Raw genomic sequence first — 19,298 nt, 5'->3', positions numbered from 1 at the left:
GATAGGTTTAAATGTTCTAAAATTGGAGCTAGCACACTTTTCCAAAATGTTTTTGATTTTTTTTTTTAGATAATGTTGCAAATAAGTTTTAACCTCCTCCCCCAAAAGTTTTTGGGATTTTGATTATTAAATGTATAAGATAAAGGTCTACAAATATATAGTTAATTATAGCTAACTATAAATGCCTTGGAAGAATTGACATCTGTGTGTATATATATATATATATATTTTTTTTTTTTTCCTGGGGAGGGGAGGTAATTAGGTTTACTTATTTATTTTTAGAGGAGGCACTGTCATGTATTCTGTATAGTTTCACATTTTTTTTTTGCTAAGATTATTTAATATTGTTTATCATTTGTATTTTTGCAGTTGTGAATAGGATCTCCTTTCTTTTATATTGTTATTGGTGGTGTTTAGGAAAGTCTCTTGGTTTTTCTTTTTCCATCTTCAGTCTTGTTACTTTGCTTGTAGACTATGACAGTTATTAGTTAATTCTCTTGGATTTTCTAGTGCATAATTGTATTCTTTACAAGTAACAAGTTTACCCTATTTCTTTTCATTAATTCCACTTTTAAAATTTGCTTTATTCTTATTGCATTGCTTAGAATTTCCTGTATTACCTGTAGTGGCATTAGATAAATTTTTTTATTTCTCACTTTAATGTTGCTGTACAATCTTAAGAATATAAGTTGAATTTGGCTCAGTGTATTTCCCTAAATTTGCTTTCTCTGGTGCAGGGCTTTTGATGTCATATATTATGGTAAGAATTGTTAGTTTTTATTAGCACAGAAACAAAATTGCTGCCACTGAAAAAGCCCTACTTTTTTTTTTTCTAATTGTGGTAAAATACACATAAAATGTACCATCTTAGCCATGTGTTACAAAAAAATTCTATATTTACAGTAAGTTTTAGATGTTACCTCTTTTTTGGAGAAGTGGGATTCTTAACATTCGTCCTTGGATAATTAATAACTAAATTACACTTAATGTCCGAAGCATTTTCCAAGTTAATATTTGTGGTGTTATAGGATGAATACCTAGGTATTTTTATCTTCTTTTAGAATGGATTTTTATACTTTTATATCTTGGTTATTAATATTGTCAGAGAGATCAATATTTTAAAACCATAATTAATGAAAAAATGATTCACTGTACTTAAAAAAATAAGGTAAGAAAGTTCTATTAATTTGGAGTTACATTCTTTTAATGTAAATATTTTGATCTTCAGAGTGTATGGTTTTTATGAGACTAACGTGCTGCCTGCTGATCAGAGTGTATGGTTTTTAAATAATTATTATGTTTTATGTGTATTATAGGTCACCATATCATCAGCCAACCTCTTACAGGCCAAGATTATTGCTGTCTGGAGAACGAGGCTCAGGTCAAACTTCTCACCTTGCTCCAGCACTTTTGCACACTCTAGAAAAATTCTCTGTGCACAGACTAGATCTCCCAGCACTTTATTCAGTTAGTGCCAAAACACCTGAAGAATCATGTGCACAGGTAGGTTTGTAGTGTATCAGAGTACTTCCAACTTTCTTATTGTTTATATGTCTGTAATGTTTATAGATACAAGTTTTTCAAAGAACAGTAATATGAATAATAACTTTTTTGTTATTTATTAACATTCTAATAAAGGCAGGGGATCCTTTTGATTTTTTTTTTAATGTAAGCTCATTATTTTTCCCATGATACTTCATTCTTCTCTGAAATTTTAATAATCCTATTTCTTGTATTAAAGTTTCATTAAACAGTATAGAAAGGGAGTTCCTTTTTGTCTTTTTCTAACTCTTTTTTCAAAGTTGTGGTTTCAAAGCCTCTCTAGACTTCTGTCTATACTTACAGCCTTATCATAGAAAGGGAAATGATACTCAGTTTGAGAATGCCGGGGTTTAAAATTAATATAGAAAAGTGATAGCAATTTTAAAATTATATATGTTTGTGTCAGTAATCAAGTGTTTTTGATATTTTATTTTCAACTACTTTATATTTGCTAGCTTGTGAAGCAAAGTTCTCATGAGGCTATTTATATTTCTTAAGGTTTTAATATGTAACTGTGAATTTATTGAGTGTGTCATGTTGGAACTAGGGACTAGGGGAGTAAGTTTTTTGAACCAAGGGACCATGTCTTCACCATTTCTGTGTCCCTGACACAGTGCTCAGCTCATACATAGTACATGGTCATTAAATGTAGAAATTAGATGACTGAAGTAGTAACACTTAAGAGCATTGTACACAATTTTCTTTTTGTTTTTCAGTTATAGTTCATAAATATTTTAATACATAAACTAATTGAAAACCATTCTGTATCTTGTAGTAAACAGATTTTTAAAAACAGTTCGTAGTATCAATTTTAGTTCTCTTTTACTTATAGTTCTCTGGATATGAACATCCTAGAGCACTTTACTACTTACAAAGTCCTATTTAAAGTTTTTTTTTTTTACAAAACCCACAGCCTGACTGAAAAGCTATATACCAGTAATTTGCTTCAAGTTTTATATATTTAATTCATCCTGGCTGTGAGTGTTTTACAATAATATTGATTTATATTTTGCTCATATTTTTCCTTTATAGTGAGACAAAATTATTGCAGTTTTTATGCAAGTAGGAGAATTACTTAGTAACATTTAAAATAAATCCAAGTGATTTACAGGGAAAATATAAATTAACAAAGTTGACTTCAGAAGAGAGAGAATCTAAATAGATACTAGCTTTGGAGGAAGAAATTGAGTATCAGAAAGCACTAAATCCAAATAGTTCCAGCAGGTGAATTCTTCTAATCTTAAAGGATAAAGTCATTTTGATGCTCGTTAAACTGTTCCAAAGCATAGAAAAAGAAAGATGTGAAATCAACAGAAAGAGTGATGATAAACCCCTGAACAGAATACAAAGAAAACTGTAGACTAATCTCACTTAAACAGATGGAATGTAGTAGCACATCAAAAGAATAATATACCATTGTGAAGTCATGCAAAACTGATTCCGTTAGATGTGGAGAGATAAATATTGGAATGAACACGTGGAAGTTATAAATATTTACCTGTAATATGATTGTATATTTAGAAAACTTAAAGTATCAACTGAAAGACTATTAGGGCCAATAAGAGCATTCTGTTAAGTGGACACTTTAATGTTTTAAAATCAATTGTTTTCTTTTGTATAAACAATAACAAGTAAGAAATACAGCTGACCCTTGAGCAGTGAGAGTTTGAACTGCACTGCTTCACCTGTACATGGATATTCTTCAACAGGAAATGCTACAGGGTCCGTTGTTGGTTGAATCTGTGGATGCTGAGAAACTACAAATCCAGAGGGCCTGGCTAGAAAGTGTACACAGATTAACCCTTGCCTTGTTCAAGGGTGAACTATATAATGGAAGAAGAGGTCCCATTTAAAACAGCAACTAAGTTTACCTAGGAATTAACTTAAACAATTTGCAGGGCCTAAAAGAAGAACACTAAAAGTCACCTGAGGAGGACAGTTGAATAAATGAAAGGCACACCTTGTTTTTAATTACTATACTATAATTCAAAGTGTGGACTGAAGTCAAATTGTAAGATTAAAAATCTCAGCTACTTTCTTATTGGTTGTGGCCTTGGACAAATTGTTTAACGTCTTTGAGCTTAAATTTTCTCATTTATGAAATGAAGATAATGATACTGCATAAGGTTGTTGTGATTATTAAAATAAGCTCATCAGTAATCTTGGCCTGTAAGTACTCAACAGGTGACAGCTATCATCATGTCTATCACTGTTGCTCCAGCTCCTTTCACAACTAACGGCTGGTAAGACTCAACATTGAAAAGCTGTGAGTTCTTTTCTAAGTTAATGTATCAATTAAGTGCAATCAATTATAGTGTCCCCAAAATTTAAGAGGAGGCAGTTTTAAAAAGCCTCTGTGTTTCCTCTAGAACATAAATAAGAGCATAGCAAAAAGCCTCTGTGTTTCCTCTAGAACATAAATAAGAGCATAGCAAGGAGAATTCTAGAGGAAAAAGTGTAAAGAAGAAGCCCTCCCAGATTTTTACACAGGTAATAAAACTATGGTAATAAAGTATTTGTACCTGTGCAAGGATAGACAGACAAAGTAACAAAAGAGAATTCATGCTTAGGCCTGGGTGGAAACAGAATTTAGTATTTGATGATATGATGTTGAATATATGATGATGATATTTGATATCGTAGAATAGGTGGATTATTTAACAAATGGTCTTAGAAAACTGGCTGGCACTATGAGGGGAAGAAGGAAAAACAGAACTGGATTTTCTACCCCTTTCTGTAGCCCCCAAATAAATTCTAACTTGTTAGTGGAACTATAAAAGTGTTAGAATAATTCACAATGTCAGTGTATTATCTTGGAATGATAAAGTGATTTCAAAGCAGTGAACAAACGCTAGAAAGTATAAAGGTAAGAACAAATTCGACTTTGTAAAATTTTAAATTACACCCGGCAAAAAAACTTTCTTTGAATAAAATTAATCAACATAACCTGGTAAAAATTTGTATTTGCAACACATGTCAAGGACAAGTTTCCTAAATATACAAAGATACATTAAAATGAGTAAGAAGAAGGAAAAACAAACTAATATAAGAACTGGCAAAACAGAAGCATACCATTTATAGAAAAGGAAAAAGTAACCAATAAAAATTGAAAAGATTCTTTGTTTCATTTACTCATAAGTGAAAAAAGTGCAGATTAAAGTAACAAGATGCTATTTTAAAACAGCTATCAGCTTTGTGAAAGTAAAAAGCTTGAGAAACCTAGTGGAGATGCGGGCACTTATATTCAGTTAGTGGAAATGTAAATTTGTTTAATGATTTTGGAGTGTAGTTTGGAACTATCTTTAAAAATTTCAGTTACATTTTGACCCAGGGATTTTACATTAAGAAAAATTTCCTAGAGATACGTTAGCTTTAAGTATTCACTGCTGAATATGCAAGGATATTTATCACAGCATTGTGTAGAATTGCCAAACAAAATAAGACAAAAAGAAACAAACTAAATGTCCTTTTATGGTGGACTGGTTAAAATAGAGTATATCCTTACATACAAAGGAAAACTATGGAGTCATTAACAAGAATGAAGTAGATTTTCATAATTTGATACAGAAAGATGAAGGAGATGTTAGTGAAAAAGAAGTTGTGAATCAATCAAGTATGATCTTTGTATAAAAGAAAAAAAGCTTTAAAATTTGCTCATGCTTATATGAAAGTAGAAATTTTATCCAAGAATACCCTCCCCCCCAAAAAAAAAAACTGTTAATAATCGTTGCTTTGGCTTGAGGGAAGGAATTTGGAGGACTGGGGAATGGATAAACTTTGTCATTTTAGTTTACACTCTGCTATACAATTTGGAATTTTTTTTCCCTTTTACATGTATATTTGACAGTATCAAGCAAACTGAAAGATAAAATCACTTTGAAAGAGGAACATTTTCAAAGTGAAGAGGGTATTCAGTCTATAGTTATCCTTTATGCCTAATATGTATATATATTCATAAAGACAATACTGGCTTAATGTTAGGTAAGGAAATACTTAAGAAGCATTGTCGTAAATTATATGTTGATGTTACTGGGATCTTGGGATTTTTTTTCCTGAATCCTACTTGACATCATTGGCTAAATGTGAATTCTCACTGCGTATTCTTTGGTCTCTTCCACATTTCTTGATTTTACTACTTTTTTTGTTGTGTTGTTGGGGAGGGTGAGAGCAGTGTCACTTGGCAGTGGAAAATAACAAAAACCCACCATTTATTGTCTTCATTTGTACTACATTGCATCTAGTATGTCAAGACATCTCGTCTTCTCTGATTTCACATCTGAGCTTCTGAGTTAGAAGAAGGGCTTATTCTTGAGTGACCACCATGTGGATGTCCATTCTATGCAGGCACAGAGTCAGAATTTTGTAGTTCTGGTAGCTGAAGCTCTAACTTCCTCTGAATACTGACCAGAGATCAGATAAACTGTCCAGGTTAATCCCTGAGTGTTTGTATTTTAAGTGTGTATTTACAATTATTTTATGTTCAAAAACATAATACTGTCTCTCTTAAAAAATTCTTTAAAAAGAGGCTATTATATAATAAAACTTAAGACTTTTTTTCTTTACTTGTAGCCATTGGCAGGCTTGGTGTAAGTAGGTATAAAAGTCCTAGGGAAGAGAGTGCACAATTCAGGTGCTGAGATGCTGAAAAGATAAAAAACCCCTTCTCTCTATTCTTCTGTTCTAGATTTCCTTTCTTTTCTTCCCTTTTGTTTTACTTCTCTTGGTAGCTAGCCTTTCCAGGATTATCTCTAAATAGATGTGGAATCTAAAGGTTTGGTCTGTGGCAAGTTTTTCTTCTGTGATTGTCTCTTTTCCTCTGCCTCTAAGATAATACAAATTAAATTGGGTTTATTTAATAGTGTAACAGAAACACAAAGGGTAGCTTTAAAGTAAAGAAGTCTTAAATCACCTTTAAAGACCTGTGTTTATATATGTGATAAGATGGAAAGAGGGGAAGAGCCTTACTTGATATTTGTTTATACCCTGGGAACCATGTTTAATTCTGTATCTGTTGTTTAAAACATCCACACACAAACAAATATATAACAAAACTTCCTTTTCTTCTTCTGACTGCCTCAGCTATTGATTAATGTCATTTGGATGAAAAATGGTAGAGGAGTTAGTGTCTGCTGCAGGGTTTTATCATTGTTTCTTAAGATTTAATGAGCATAAGAATCTCCTGGGGGTGCTTATTACAATTTCTGATTCTCTGGCTTCACACCCAGAGATTCTGATTCATTAAATTTAGGATGAGCACAGGAGTCTGCACTTTAAGCATGCAACCTGGTTAGTACTGTTCTTGGTCTTCAGTAGATCACACTTTGAGATACAGTATTTTACCTGATCACAGGACTCTAGTTCGACATACATAACTGAAACAGTTGGCCAGAGTTCATAAAGTAACTGTGTGTGTATGTGTGTGTGCATGTAAGTCTGTATGTTAGTGGGTATTTCATAGTCTCCCAAAGGCTCTGGAAGGAGAATGGAAAACCCTGGTATAGTCTGAAAGATTTATGGTTGTCCCACTACCTTCACAAGTAATTATGGAGCCTTACAAGACTAGAAACATTAGTATCTATATATAGTAGAAGATTTACTGTATTAACATACTTAAAAAAAAAAGCAGCAACATCTTTGATTCCCCTTTCTGACATTTTCACCTGTTTTTTGTCTCACATTATTTCTACTAATTTGGGAAAAAAGGGATTGATGACTTTATTATATATCTTCTTCATTAGTACAAAAATATGGTTGAATTGATAAATTTATATATGGTCTGTCAGAAGCTTGGAGTTTGGGTACTGTATAGTATTATGGGTAATTTCGAATGGTCAATAAGGTCTTGGGGTGAAAATTTTAGTATTTTTCTTTCCCTGGAAAGAAATTATATCTGGAAATTCTCAGGGGAAATCTGTATTAGTTAAGTAGCATTAAAGAATTAATATACTTACCTATGTGTATACTTTGGATGCTCTTGTATTTGTGTATAAGGATTTCTGGATATTTCCATAGCAGTTTATGTATACTTTGGACACTCTTGTGTTTGTGCACATGGGTACACATCTGTGTTTTACCATACCTACTTTTTTTTTTTTTTTTTTTTGATTTGTAAACAAGTTAAATTGTCCTGGTCCAAAGTGTATCACATTTACTGAAATTATTGAAGTTTTTAGCAATGAAAATATCAGAAAAGGAATTGGGTGATTTAATTTTCAATAAGTGTTGATTTATGTGCATCCTTTGTTCAGAAACTCTAGTATAGCTGTGTTTTGTAGCATACTGATTTTATTTGCTTGTAAAGAAATTGGGCATTTTATTTCTTGAATCCTTATCTTCAGATCCCAAACAGTGCCTTCTTTCACAGAGATGCTCAGTAAATCTTAGATAAATGGAACATAAATGGAGTAAGTGATATTATGGAATAAAGTTATCAGTAATGCAGATATAGTATTTATTTTAATATTTTGATAGCATGATTTAAAAGTTTATTAAAATAAACTTATTTAAATAGTGCTTTTTAATTTTTATAAAATTTGAGAATATTTTAGCTCCCAAGATATTTATTTTATCTATATTTTATATAATTTTAGCACATTCATAATACTGTAACATGATCAAGACAAATTCTTGAAGTTTACTGATGACAAAATGTTGTTTTTCTCTTTTTTATATAGCTCCTTTTAGGAGGGTGAAAGCTGTACTGGCTTGGAGCTTTTTACTTCATTCACATTTGTATTTAAGTTGATTCTATTTTTCAGTTTCTAACGAAAATGGCTTGTTATGGGCTATATATTCTTAACAAAAATACAGTAAATTTTCACACACTGAACATTTTAATTTGGCGTCTAAAATATTGATTTGAAATTTAGCTTTTGAGATAAGAACTTTTATAAATACAGCTGCAATTTATATTATCAGTACTTCCTTGCATGGATACTTCTAATTTCAATGGCCTGATTTTTGCCTTTCATGTCTTTAATATTCAGAGAAAATAGTTTTTGATTTTTTTAATCAAGAAACTTTAAAAAAAGTTATATAAAGGGACTATGATGTCTGGGGCAAGAAGAGGCCAGAAGTATATTGTTTAAAGAATTAAAATGAACAGTTCACATACACTGGTGTTTGTTCATTTTACTTGTGCAAGAGTGCTGGTCATGTCAGAGGTATTTTGAAACGGTTGGTTCAGTAATTTGGCCTACTGTCTTTTTTTCTCTATAACAGTTTTTCTGTTTTCTACTACACCTTGCACATCCACCAATCCAAGACACCCTGTAGGTGAGTATTTTTCTAGTTATCAAATGGCATCACTTGTTCCCAAGACAGTTGCCGCTTCACTAAAACTAGGCTTTATTTTTCTTCTATGAAATATCTGGTTAATTGATTTCACAGAGTGTTATTCCACAACTTCAAAAGTTACCAGCAAACTGCTAAAGATCTGGTTTTACTTTATAGAAAAATCACAATAGGATTAAATCTTTTTCTGAATTTTTAAATACTATTCTCAGACTCTATTCTTTTTGAAATTTCATTACAAAAACAATTATTTTTAAAGAAAATATTAAAGTTTATTTTAGTATTTGGAGGTACCATGGAGTAAGGAATTAAAAAGGAAACTTGTTTTAGTAGTGCTTTTAAATTTTTCTAGAAATAAAGGATGTTTTTCCTTTAAAGGCTTAGGAGAGAAATTTTGGAAATATTTGGAGGATATTGGTATTGCGTATAGTTACATTAATTTTCAATCTATGTAATTATATATTCATGGGCCAGAAAGCCTGAGCCTTTTAATTTTTCTGTATTTGTCTTAGACTTTTTTCCTGTTTTTATCCCTTCTAAGTTTTTCAATATAATTTCAAAAATTCTGTTAATCCAAATATTTTCCTAAAGTCTTTGGAAATAAAACGGTCAGTAGTGTGATGTTCAATTTGCTGATTTTGAGAAGATTGAATGAAGAGAGTGAAAAAATAGAAAAAAAGCCTCAACTCTTTTAGAGTCGGTGATGCTTGTACATCTAGGGCAGCCTTGCAGATAAGTTTAAAACACCTACAGTAATGCATTATTTACCTTCTGGCACTGTAAAGTTTTTTATTATCACTTAACCATCTGTTGCTTTGCCCATATTCTTTGATACTTGTTAGCAGCTAGATGTTCTCAACACGTACTCCTAGAAAACCTAACCTACAAATAGTAGAATGCAAGGCAAAATTTAATTTTTTCAAAAAGGCATGTTTCTCATCTCTCCCTGGGCATGTGGTAACTTGCATGGCTGAATTAGTTAGGTAGTTTTGCGGTGTTTCCCAGTAAGCTATGTAGCTTATTAGTCTTTTTCATATAATTACCTTGCTCTCCCTTCTGACTTCCCCTATTTTTACCAGTACAGAATGGAGCTGGAAAGCAACAGTAGGCATTGGTCACTGTCTTCCACATACCAAATGCCTGATTTGGGTGGCTTGTGATTTTTTTATTTTTGAAATCAAATGCCTCTCTTGCCTTTGTGCTCCTGTGTGGTTCCTTCCTTTGCCAATATTTATGCTTGTTTTTCTCTTATGAGTATTCTACAAAATATTCTACAAGAACTTTGGAAAACAGTAATTCTTGAATTTTCAGGATCCTGGATAAGAGAGTTCATGTTTGCAGAAAAGGTTAAAATTTGAGAGTCCTGAAGGAGTTGTATTGTACAACTGTTCTGGATTGGTGGATATGCAAATATTAAAGGAAGGGAAGGAGCAAATATTTTGATGTGAATGATCATAATGTCTACATTTCCAATTTGGGGGGAAATTTTATTTGAGCATCTTTCATTTGACTTACTATTAAATTGGCCATACATTTTATTTTACACAGGAGATTTAAAGCTGTAGAAAGTATAGTATTTTAAAAATTCATGGAAGTGGTAGACTTACTTATTAAAGAAAACAATCCTTTTGAATCTTAGGAGGAATGTTTCTAATAATCCTAATCATTTAAAAGATTAATTCTTTTTTCTGTATTTTGCATATTACATAGGTTAATTGAATATGTTTAAAATAGTAGACAATTTTAGGAGTAGAATTCTCAAATTACATTGAAGAAAGATTTTTACACTTATTCTTACACTTGTTAAAAGTACTGCAGAGATGTCATATTAACCTGTGAGAATTTGTTGATGGGTTATTGAGCAGTTGTTGGCTTTTATGTAAAGGGCAGCAGTTCTGTTTGGCAGCTTAATAGCCAACCTGGTCTTCATTGGCATGTGTTGGCAGACTGTGACTGAAGCTATAGTTACAATTCTTTTGAACACCTGAGGAAACTTTAAATTTTGTATTTTCTGAAGTGAGAGTGTCTCATAGCTTTTTGCTAATTCATTTTTTGCTCTTTAAAGATTAAGGGTATTTTGTGACTGTTTTATAGAAGATTGAATTAAGGTAATAGGAGCTAAACAAGTGGTCAGCAGGTAGTTCATTAATTTTAAGCCCTAGGGTGGTACATCTTGATTAAAATACTTCATTCGTATGTTGAGTGATTTTAGGCATTGTGCAGGAACATGTAAACTATGTCTTCCTTTTCTTCTTTGTGCTTACTGATAGTCACTCTGACGTGGGTGACATACAGGTGCATGCTTATCTCTTTATTTGCAGCATATTTTGTAGTGGTGTTTTGCTTTATTTACATGATATATAAGTGGAGCAATTTGATGCCTTTATACTATTAATATATACTGAATAGAAATAATAAAATAACAAAACATATTCCTTTTTTTAGGTGGGATAAGGATAGATAGAAGCTGTATGTAAGTCTTGTGTGTAAAATCTTGAACAACTTAAATATCAGAGCTGAAAATAATTACAGTAACAGGCCTGACACATTTTATGTATTTGGGAGTTACTGTGTAGACTTTAGAATAATATCTATTTAAATTTTTAATGCTAGTTCTTTCCTTAATTAGATTTTTCGTGAAGCTCGAAGAACAGTACCTAGTATTGTTTATATGCCTCACATTGGTGATTGGTGGGAAGCTGTCAGTGAAACTGTGAGAGCAACTTTTCTGACTTTGCTGCAAGATATACCATCATTTTCACCCATATTTTTATTGTCTACCTCTGAAACTATGTACAGTGAACTGCCTGAAGAGGTAAGAACTGATGAAATATTTATCTTTTTTTATTATATTGTTTTAAAATAGCTGACCTTATAAATTTGACACATTTTAGTTATTATAAAATCAATACTGTCAAGGTTCATGCCTTGGTTGTACCACTTATTAGCTATGTGACTTTAGTTAATGTTTTAAATTTCAGTTTCTTTTTTGATATATATTTTGATGTATTCCTCATGTTGTGAGTACTGAGAGAATTCTTGCTTTGACTGGACCCCAACGTATGTACAGTACCTACTAATATGATCTTAGCCGTATTATCGTCAGTTCTAACTATCCTCATTCTTACCATTTGTTAGATTATTTGGTGGGATTTGACCTTTCAGCTCTTTCATTGGTAACATCATGTTAAGTTGAATATTATTATGACTGTGCATATTTTTCAAATCTATTATTTAGCTTTTGAATTCAAATCTAACTCATTTAATTAGTAGAATCTGAGGTAAAAATCGCAGTTGTTTCCGAAAAAATTAGTAGATCAGCTCATATGAATGAAATTGGTTTTTTAAAAATTATTTTAACATTCTGTGCTTACTAGGTTTTGAAATAATCTCCTTTAGAAATGCTTACAAGTAATTTGCCCAGGCAACACAGTTCTTATAAAAAGATTTACATATTTCAGATGCTATAATATAAATCTTGATTATGTAGAATGTTATAATTCAGATGTTTGTTTACCAGGCTTTTTCATTCTGTTTCAGTGTTTGTTATCTGTCTTGCTAAAGATCTGTACAACTTACTACTCTTGTAAGAAAAGTATATTAAATGTAGAATAGTTCTTTTCTGTTATTCAGAGTCTGGTATTATTTGGAGACCATTAATCAGAAATTTTTTTTTAATCACAGGGGCAGTAAAGTTTAGTGGAAAGACATATGTAGTAAGAGTCAGGAAAACCATGGTACTGACTTATATGTCTTTTGATCTTGGGTAAATGTTTGAACCTAGAATAGCCTCAGTTTCTTCATCTACAAAATGTGGATAATAACAGACTGGCTTGTTGGTGCAAGGCAATATATGTGAATTTATTTTGGAAATCACAGAGCTATAAAATGTTTGGTATTATATTAGTATTATAAAGTACGATTGCACTTGAAATTAATTTAGAAGAATAGACTGAACCTGGACATTACCTAGGAGCCACTTTTTAAAATTAGATCTTCACTGTTAACTAATTTTATTATAATTTTATAAAATATAAAGAAAAACCGGAATAATTAAGGGTTTTAGTTAGGAATATATACTTACCTGAATTTTCCTTATATTGTTTGAAAAATGTATAAATAAAAGTCTTAGTGAACCTGTCTTCTTTTTTTTTAAATATACTGTTAATTGAAGTATAGTCAGTTTATAATGTGTCAATTTCTGGTGTACAGCACAATGCTTCAGTCATATAGGAACATACATATATTTGTTTTCATATTTTTTCGCCCTAAGTTACTACAAGAGATTGAATATAGTTCCCTGTGCTCTACAGTATAAACCTGTGTTTATCTTGAACCTGTCTTCTTGATATGGTAGTTTTAATTTTGCTTATTCTTGTCTATTGGCATGTGTGATTTTATTGGTGGTTTAGTTTTTTAGAACTAACATTGCATCATACACATTTTCAATGTTGTCATAATTTTTAGTGGATTAAAAAAGCCTACTAGTTAGTAGGCTTTTAAAATTATTTGTTTACCAGTACCCTTAATTAGTAGCTAAAATATTAGAAATACATTAGCATTGAATCCTGAAATTTCAGCACCCCCCTTCCCACTTTTGTCTTCTGTATTCTTTGCCCTTATTAATCAAGCAGTCACTTAAGTTATCATGGATATTCACATCTGTAGGGTGAAGATTATGGGAATTTTCTCAGACTACTGATTACATAATATGTTTTCCACTAATTTTTTAGAAAGCCTCCTCTGCCCCCAAGCCTTTCATTTTAATTTCAGCTTTGCCATTAGAATATTGCTTTATTTAGGTCACAAACTGAGATAGTGGTGAATTATACTTAGCATATACTGATAAATATTTAGTGAATGAATAAAGAGCACGGAGAATTGCAGACCAAGTAACTGTAGGTTAGCAAGGTGCCAGCTCTATGGAAGTAATGAAGTAGACAGTGGGTAGCAAAAAACTAAGTGATTCTAGAAGAAAGAAATGATTAGTTACTACAGCGTATTTAAGAAAATACACTGGTAGGTTAGAATAACAGTAAGATCCAGATTTTAGCCTACTGAATAGGCAAATATAATTCATGGACAAACACAGACACAACATAGACAACATAAAAAAATACAAGCCTTTATCATAGCCTTTCTTCATGGGTTGGAAACTATCTAAATGTCCTATAATAGGGGACTGATTAGGTCACAGTAGAGTTATTCCATGAAACACAGGACTATTAAAAAAATACTGATGTAGAAAACATTTAATGTCATGAAAAGATGTTTGAATGTTTTTTTAATATATATATAAAACCATTTATATGTAACTATTAATAGAGATATTAAATAGTAATTATTTCTGAGTCTTAAGATTATAGTAATTTTTGTTTTCTTACCTGTTTTTTAAGTCTTCTATAATAAATGCTACTATTTTCATCAGAAAATAAACTCATTCAGAGATGAAAAGTTATTCTCTACTCAGTTTTTAAAAACAAACAAAGCCAAAAATGAATTAGTCATCATGAGACTGTTATTTTATTAAGGCTATAAAAATGTCTTCTTTTTGTGGGGTGAAGTGATTATCTCATCTTTTAGAGTTAAAGAATTCTCTCATAAATGTGCCTCTGTATTTCTCTCTGTCTCTTCTATTCCAGTTGTACTCGAAATAAGACAGTACGTTGGAATATTGAGAAAAACATCAGAACTTCTATTCATTTTAATTTTTTGTATTAAATATTTTATGTATAATGTTTTATAATAGAAATAGTAGTATTAGTAGAATAGTATGTTTAAATAAATATGCATATACTGGAGGGAATATTTTCAAATTTTTTACTGATGAGGTGTTTGATGAAAAAAAAATTGGAAGTCATTGCTCTAGACTCCCTGTTTTCAAAGTATGGTCCAATGATCCTTGTGAGCCCTATAAGACTTTCGGGGGTTGGTCTCACTTCTATTTTTTTTTTCCCTCAACAGTGTATCTTCTTGAATATGAGTTTTTATACGTCAGTCAGAACAACATTATTGTAACAGGTTGAATGCAGAAGCAGAAAATGAGAATCCAGTTGTTTTTCCTTAAGCCAGACATTAAAGAGATTTGAAGACATGGAAAACAATGCCACTTTTCTCACTAAATTTTATTTTATATATATTTTATATTTTAGAAAAATAGATCTTTCAAAAGAACATATTTTGGAAAAATAGATCTTTCAGAAGAATGTATTTTTAAATGTTAACATGTAATGAGCTTTAAGTGAATATGTAATTCGGAAAGTTCTTAGTTTTAATTTTTAATATTTAAATATTGACAGGTATAACCCACATAAACAAAAGCTCTTTTAGGTTCTTGAGTAATTTTTAAGAGTTTAGTAAGGTCCTGAGATCAAAATGTTTGAGAATTTTTGACCTAGACCATGAGCTCTTTGAGAGTATGGAACTGTCTTACTGCCCTTTACTTTCCTGACACACTGGAATTGCTTAGTGAATGTTTGCTGTATGAAAAAAAGGAAGTAACCATTGAATCACCACATAGGCTTTAGATAACTCGTGCCCAATGTCATTCCTTTTTTTTTTTTTTGTAACATTTTAGTTTAAGTAAAATCTACTTCTGTGGACTCTAAAGACTTTTTCTGAGAATAGTTGAAGAATTTTACTTGAGATATATGAGAATTGCAAAAGTTATTTCTCTTCAGGAGAATTACAAAAAAGGTTGAACATTAAAAAGAGACTTTTAAACAAGAAAGCATATAGAAGTAGAAATATTTGGAAAAGGAAAGCAGATTTTGGTCAGAAAGAATTGCACTTAAATTCCTGTAGAGATTCACAGTGTGTACTTTGGTATTAAATTATTGTGGGCAGGCTCAGAATGATATAATTCAGTATATTGGAAATGAATTTTAAAGAAATACCTCCTCAGCTACACTGATGAAAGTAAAGATTTCATACAGCATTTTGTCATCTCAGTATTTGGTGTCATTTTGTGTTTCTCAGTTTATGGTGGAACCTAGGAAGTAAAAACCAATAACAAGTAGAAACATCAGGTAGGGGCATTGAAAACTCAGTTGAATGATCATATGTACAAGAGAAATATCTTAGTGTTAATATTTTGGTTGTAAAACAATATTACGATTCTTAAAATTTAAGAGGAAGGCATGCCTCCCAAGTTGTTTTTTTTTTTAATTAAAAAAAGGGTTGTAAATGAACATGAATTATACTATTTTAAGGTATGTAAAATGTTAATTTTTATTTTTAATAGATTGTATACCTGTTTTGTTTTGAGGAAAGAAAATTTTATTTATGAAAACCATCTTAGGCTCTTTTCTGACCTGATTTTCCACATCTTTTCTCTTTGAGATTTTGAGTTTTTAAACCATTAATTTTCCCCGTTTCAGAGGTTGCATAAACTCTACCTTCAAAACTGGAAACTAACAACTCTAACATTTTATTAAATAAGGTAAAACAAGAAGATTTGCTAATGAAAGAATTGCTGCTGTTTATGTAGCTGTGTGCCAGGCACTGTATAGGCTAATAATATATATTAACTAACGTAAGTTTTTAACTGTCCAGTGAGAAAAGTATTGTTTTCCCATTTGACAGATGAAGACACTGATGCCAACAGGGGGTAAAGTAACTTACCTAGGGTCTTATAGCTAGTGGTGGAGCAGGTTTGTCTGATTCCAAATTTCGTGCACCTATACTGCCCTATACTAAAACTGCAGAGAGACAGTTTCTTCATATTGTGATGCTTAGGCTGATGAGTGGTTAGGGAAATGAGGTTTTGTATTCATCAAGTTAAGATCATTGTTCATTCATCAAAAACGTATTGCCTGTTCTGTGCAGCGTAATGTACTAATAAGTCTGAATTTAAGACAGTGTCTCTTCTCTTCACTCTTCCGTTCACAGTGTCTAACTACCTAACGCAATTTCTGTATGTACACAAATCACACATAGATTTATATATATATACACACATATGTATTGCTAGTATAGTAAATTTTTGTTGAATGAAATAAAATAGGTGAAAACCTAGATAGCCACTGTTCTCTAAGAATTTAAACATTTAGAGAGAAGAGAGACTTGGAAAATATAATATAGTAGAAGTGCTGTGATAGTATAAAATATAAAAGCATGATCCATAAAAGAAAAATTTGATAAAGTGAACTTTACCAAAATTAAAACCTTTTACTCTTTAAAAGACACCATTAAGAGAATGAAAAAACAAGCCACAGACTGGGAGAAAATATTTCAAATTTGTCAAATCATGTATCTGGTAAGACTTACATCCAGATTGTATAAAGAACTCTTTCAGTGTGATAATAAGACTACATCAAATGATTTTCAAGAAGAGTGTGAATACCATTCATTGGGGAAAGGATGGTCTTTTCAACTAATGGTGCTGGGAAAGCTGGATGTTCACATACAAAAAAAAAAAAAATTTGGACCCTTAACTTACACATATGCAAAAAACTAACTCAAAATGGATTGTAAGACCTAAAACTATAAAACTCTTAGAGAAGGACATAAGGGGAAATCTCCATGACATTGGATTTGGCAATAATTTCTTGGATATGACAACAGTTATACAGGTAACAAAGGAAAGAATAGATAAATTAGACTTCATCAAAATTAAAAACTTTTGTATATTAAAGGGGTACTATTGACAGAGTGAAAAGACAACCCACTGAATGCGATAAAGTATTTGCAAATCACATATTTTATAAGGGATTGATACCCAGAGTATATAAAGAACTCCTACAACTCAACAACAACAAAAAACCCCCAAACAACCAATTTAGAAATGGACAAAGTACTTGAATAGATTTTTCTCCACAGGAGATGCTAAAATGGCAGTAAAGCACATGAAAAGATACTGAACATCACTAATCATTAGGGAACTACAAATCAAAACCACATTGAGATACTACTTTATACTCAATAGGATTACTGTTGTCATAAAAACAGAAAATAAGGTGTTAGTCAAGATATGAAGAAATTGGAACCCTTCTGCATTGCTGGTGGGAATGTAAAATTGTGCAGCCTCTGTTGAAAATAAGTGTATTTTGCTGATTCTTTAAAGAATTAAGCAAAATTACTATGTGATCCAGCAGTTGCACTTCTGGGTATGTACCCAAAGAATTGCAAGTAGGGATTCAAACATATTTGTATACTCATGTTCATGGCAGCATTATTCACAATAGCCAACATATAGAAACAATATAGGTATCCGTCAACCGATGAACCGATAAGCATAGTGTGGGACATACATACAATGTAAATTGTTTAGCTTTAAAAAGGAAGGAAATTTTGACATATTCTACAGCTTGAGTAACTACAACATGGGTTAGCCTGAGGACTGTATACTAAATGATATGAGCCAGTTACAAAAGGACAAATATGATTCCTCTTATACAAGATTCGTAAGAGTAGTCAGATTCATGGAGACAGAAAGTAGAATGGTGGTTGACACGGGTTGGGGCAAGGGAGAGTATGAGGAGTTAGTGTTTAATGGGTAGAATTTCAGTTGGGAAGGATGAAATGGTTCTGGAAGTAGATAGGTAGTGATAATTGCATAACAATGTGAGTATACTTAATGCTACAGACAGTACAGTTTAAAACTGTTAAAATGGCAAATTGTTATGACTGTTTTACCACAACTGAATTTAAAAAGAAAACTACAATTTAAAAATGGGCTAAGGATTTAATAGACGTTTTATCAAGGAGTATTTATATTCTCGGGCTAATAAACATGAGAAAAGATACCAAGTATAATTAGTCATTAAGGAATGAGATACCACTACACATCCACTAGGATAGCTGTAATCACAAAGACAGACAATACCAAGTGTTGACAAGAATGTAGAGAAACTTGAATCCTTGTATACTGCTGGTGGAATTGTAAAATGATGTAGCCACTTTGGAAAAGTTGGCAGTTCTTAAAATGTTAGACATAAACTTGTGATGTGACTCAGCATTTCTACTCCTAGGTAACTACACCAGGGAAATATAAACATATGTTTATATGAAGATTTGTATGTGAAAGTTCCTACTGGTATTATTCATCATAGTGGAAACAACCCAAGTATTAATTGGTGATTGGTGAAACAAAATGTTGTATGTATACATAGAGTGAAATATTATTCAGCAATAAGTGGAATGAACTACTGATACATTCTACAGTGTGAATGATCTTCAGTTTTTTATGGTAAAAGTGAGAGAAGCCATACACAAAAGACTAATTGTTCTCAATATATGCAATTTCTAGAGGGGACGAATCTCTAGACACAGAAACCAAATCAGTTGTTGTTGGCTTGGAGTGTGAGTGTGGATTGACTGCAGATGGGCACAAGGGAACTTTTTGGAGGTAGTGAAAATATTCTAAAACTGATTTGTGGTGGTTGCCCAACTGAATTAATTTACTAAAAATGATTGAACTTAAAAAAAGTTTAACGAGAGATAGTAGAAGGTATGTCTAAATT

General features: G+C 31.5%; 1 protein-coding gene across 3 annotated transcripts in view; it reads left to right on the top strand.

The window, feature by feature from the left end:
• Positions 1-19,298, top strand: part of ATAD2B (ATPase family AAA domain containing 2B) — a 150,298-nt gene that overhangs the window by 85,086 nt on the left and 45,914 nt on the right. For all 3 annotated transcript variants that reach the window (XM_045511897.2, XM_074341722.1, XM_010948586.3), the window contains 2 exons: positions 1,317-1,503; positions 11,465-11,650. In XM_045511897.2, the coding sequence (XP_045367853.1) occupies positions 1,317-1,503; positions 11,465-11,650 (373 nt within the window). The remainder of the gene's footprint in view (positions 1-1,316; positions 1,504-11,464; positions 11,651-19,298) is intronic.

Source organism: Camelus bactrianus, chromosome 15 (genome assembly GCF_048773025.1).
Source record: "Camelus bactrianus isolate YW-2024 breed Bactrian camel chromosome 15, ASM4877302v1, whole genome shotgun sequence".
NCBI classification, from domain to species: Eukaryota; Metazoa; Chordata; class Mammalia; order Artiodactyla; family Camelidae; genus Camelus; species Camelus bactrianus.
Note: the sequence above shows the minus strand (reverse complement) of the source record. Positions and strands in the feature narration are given on the sequence as shown.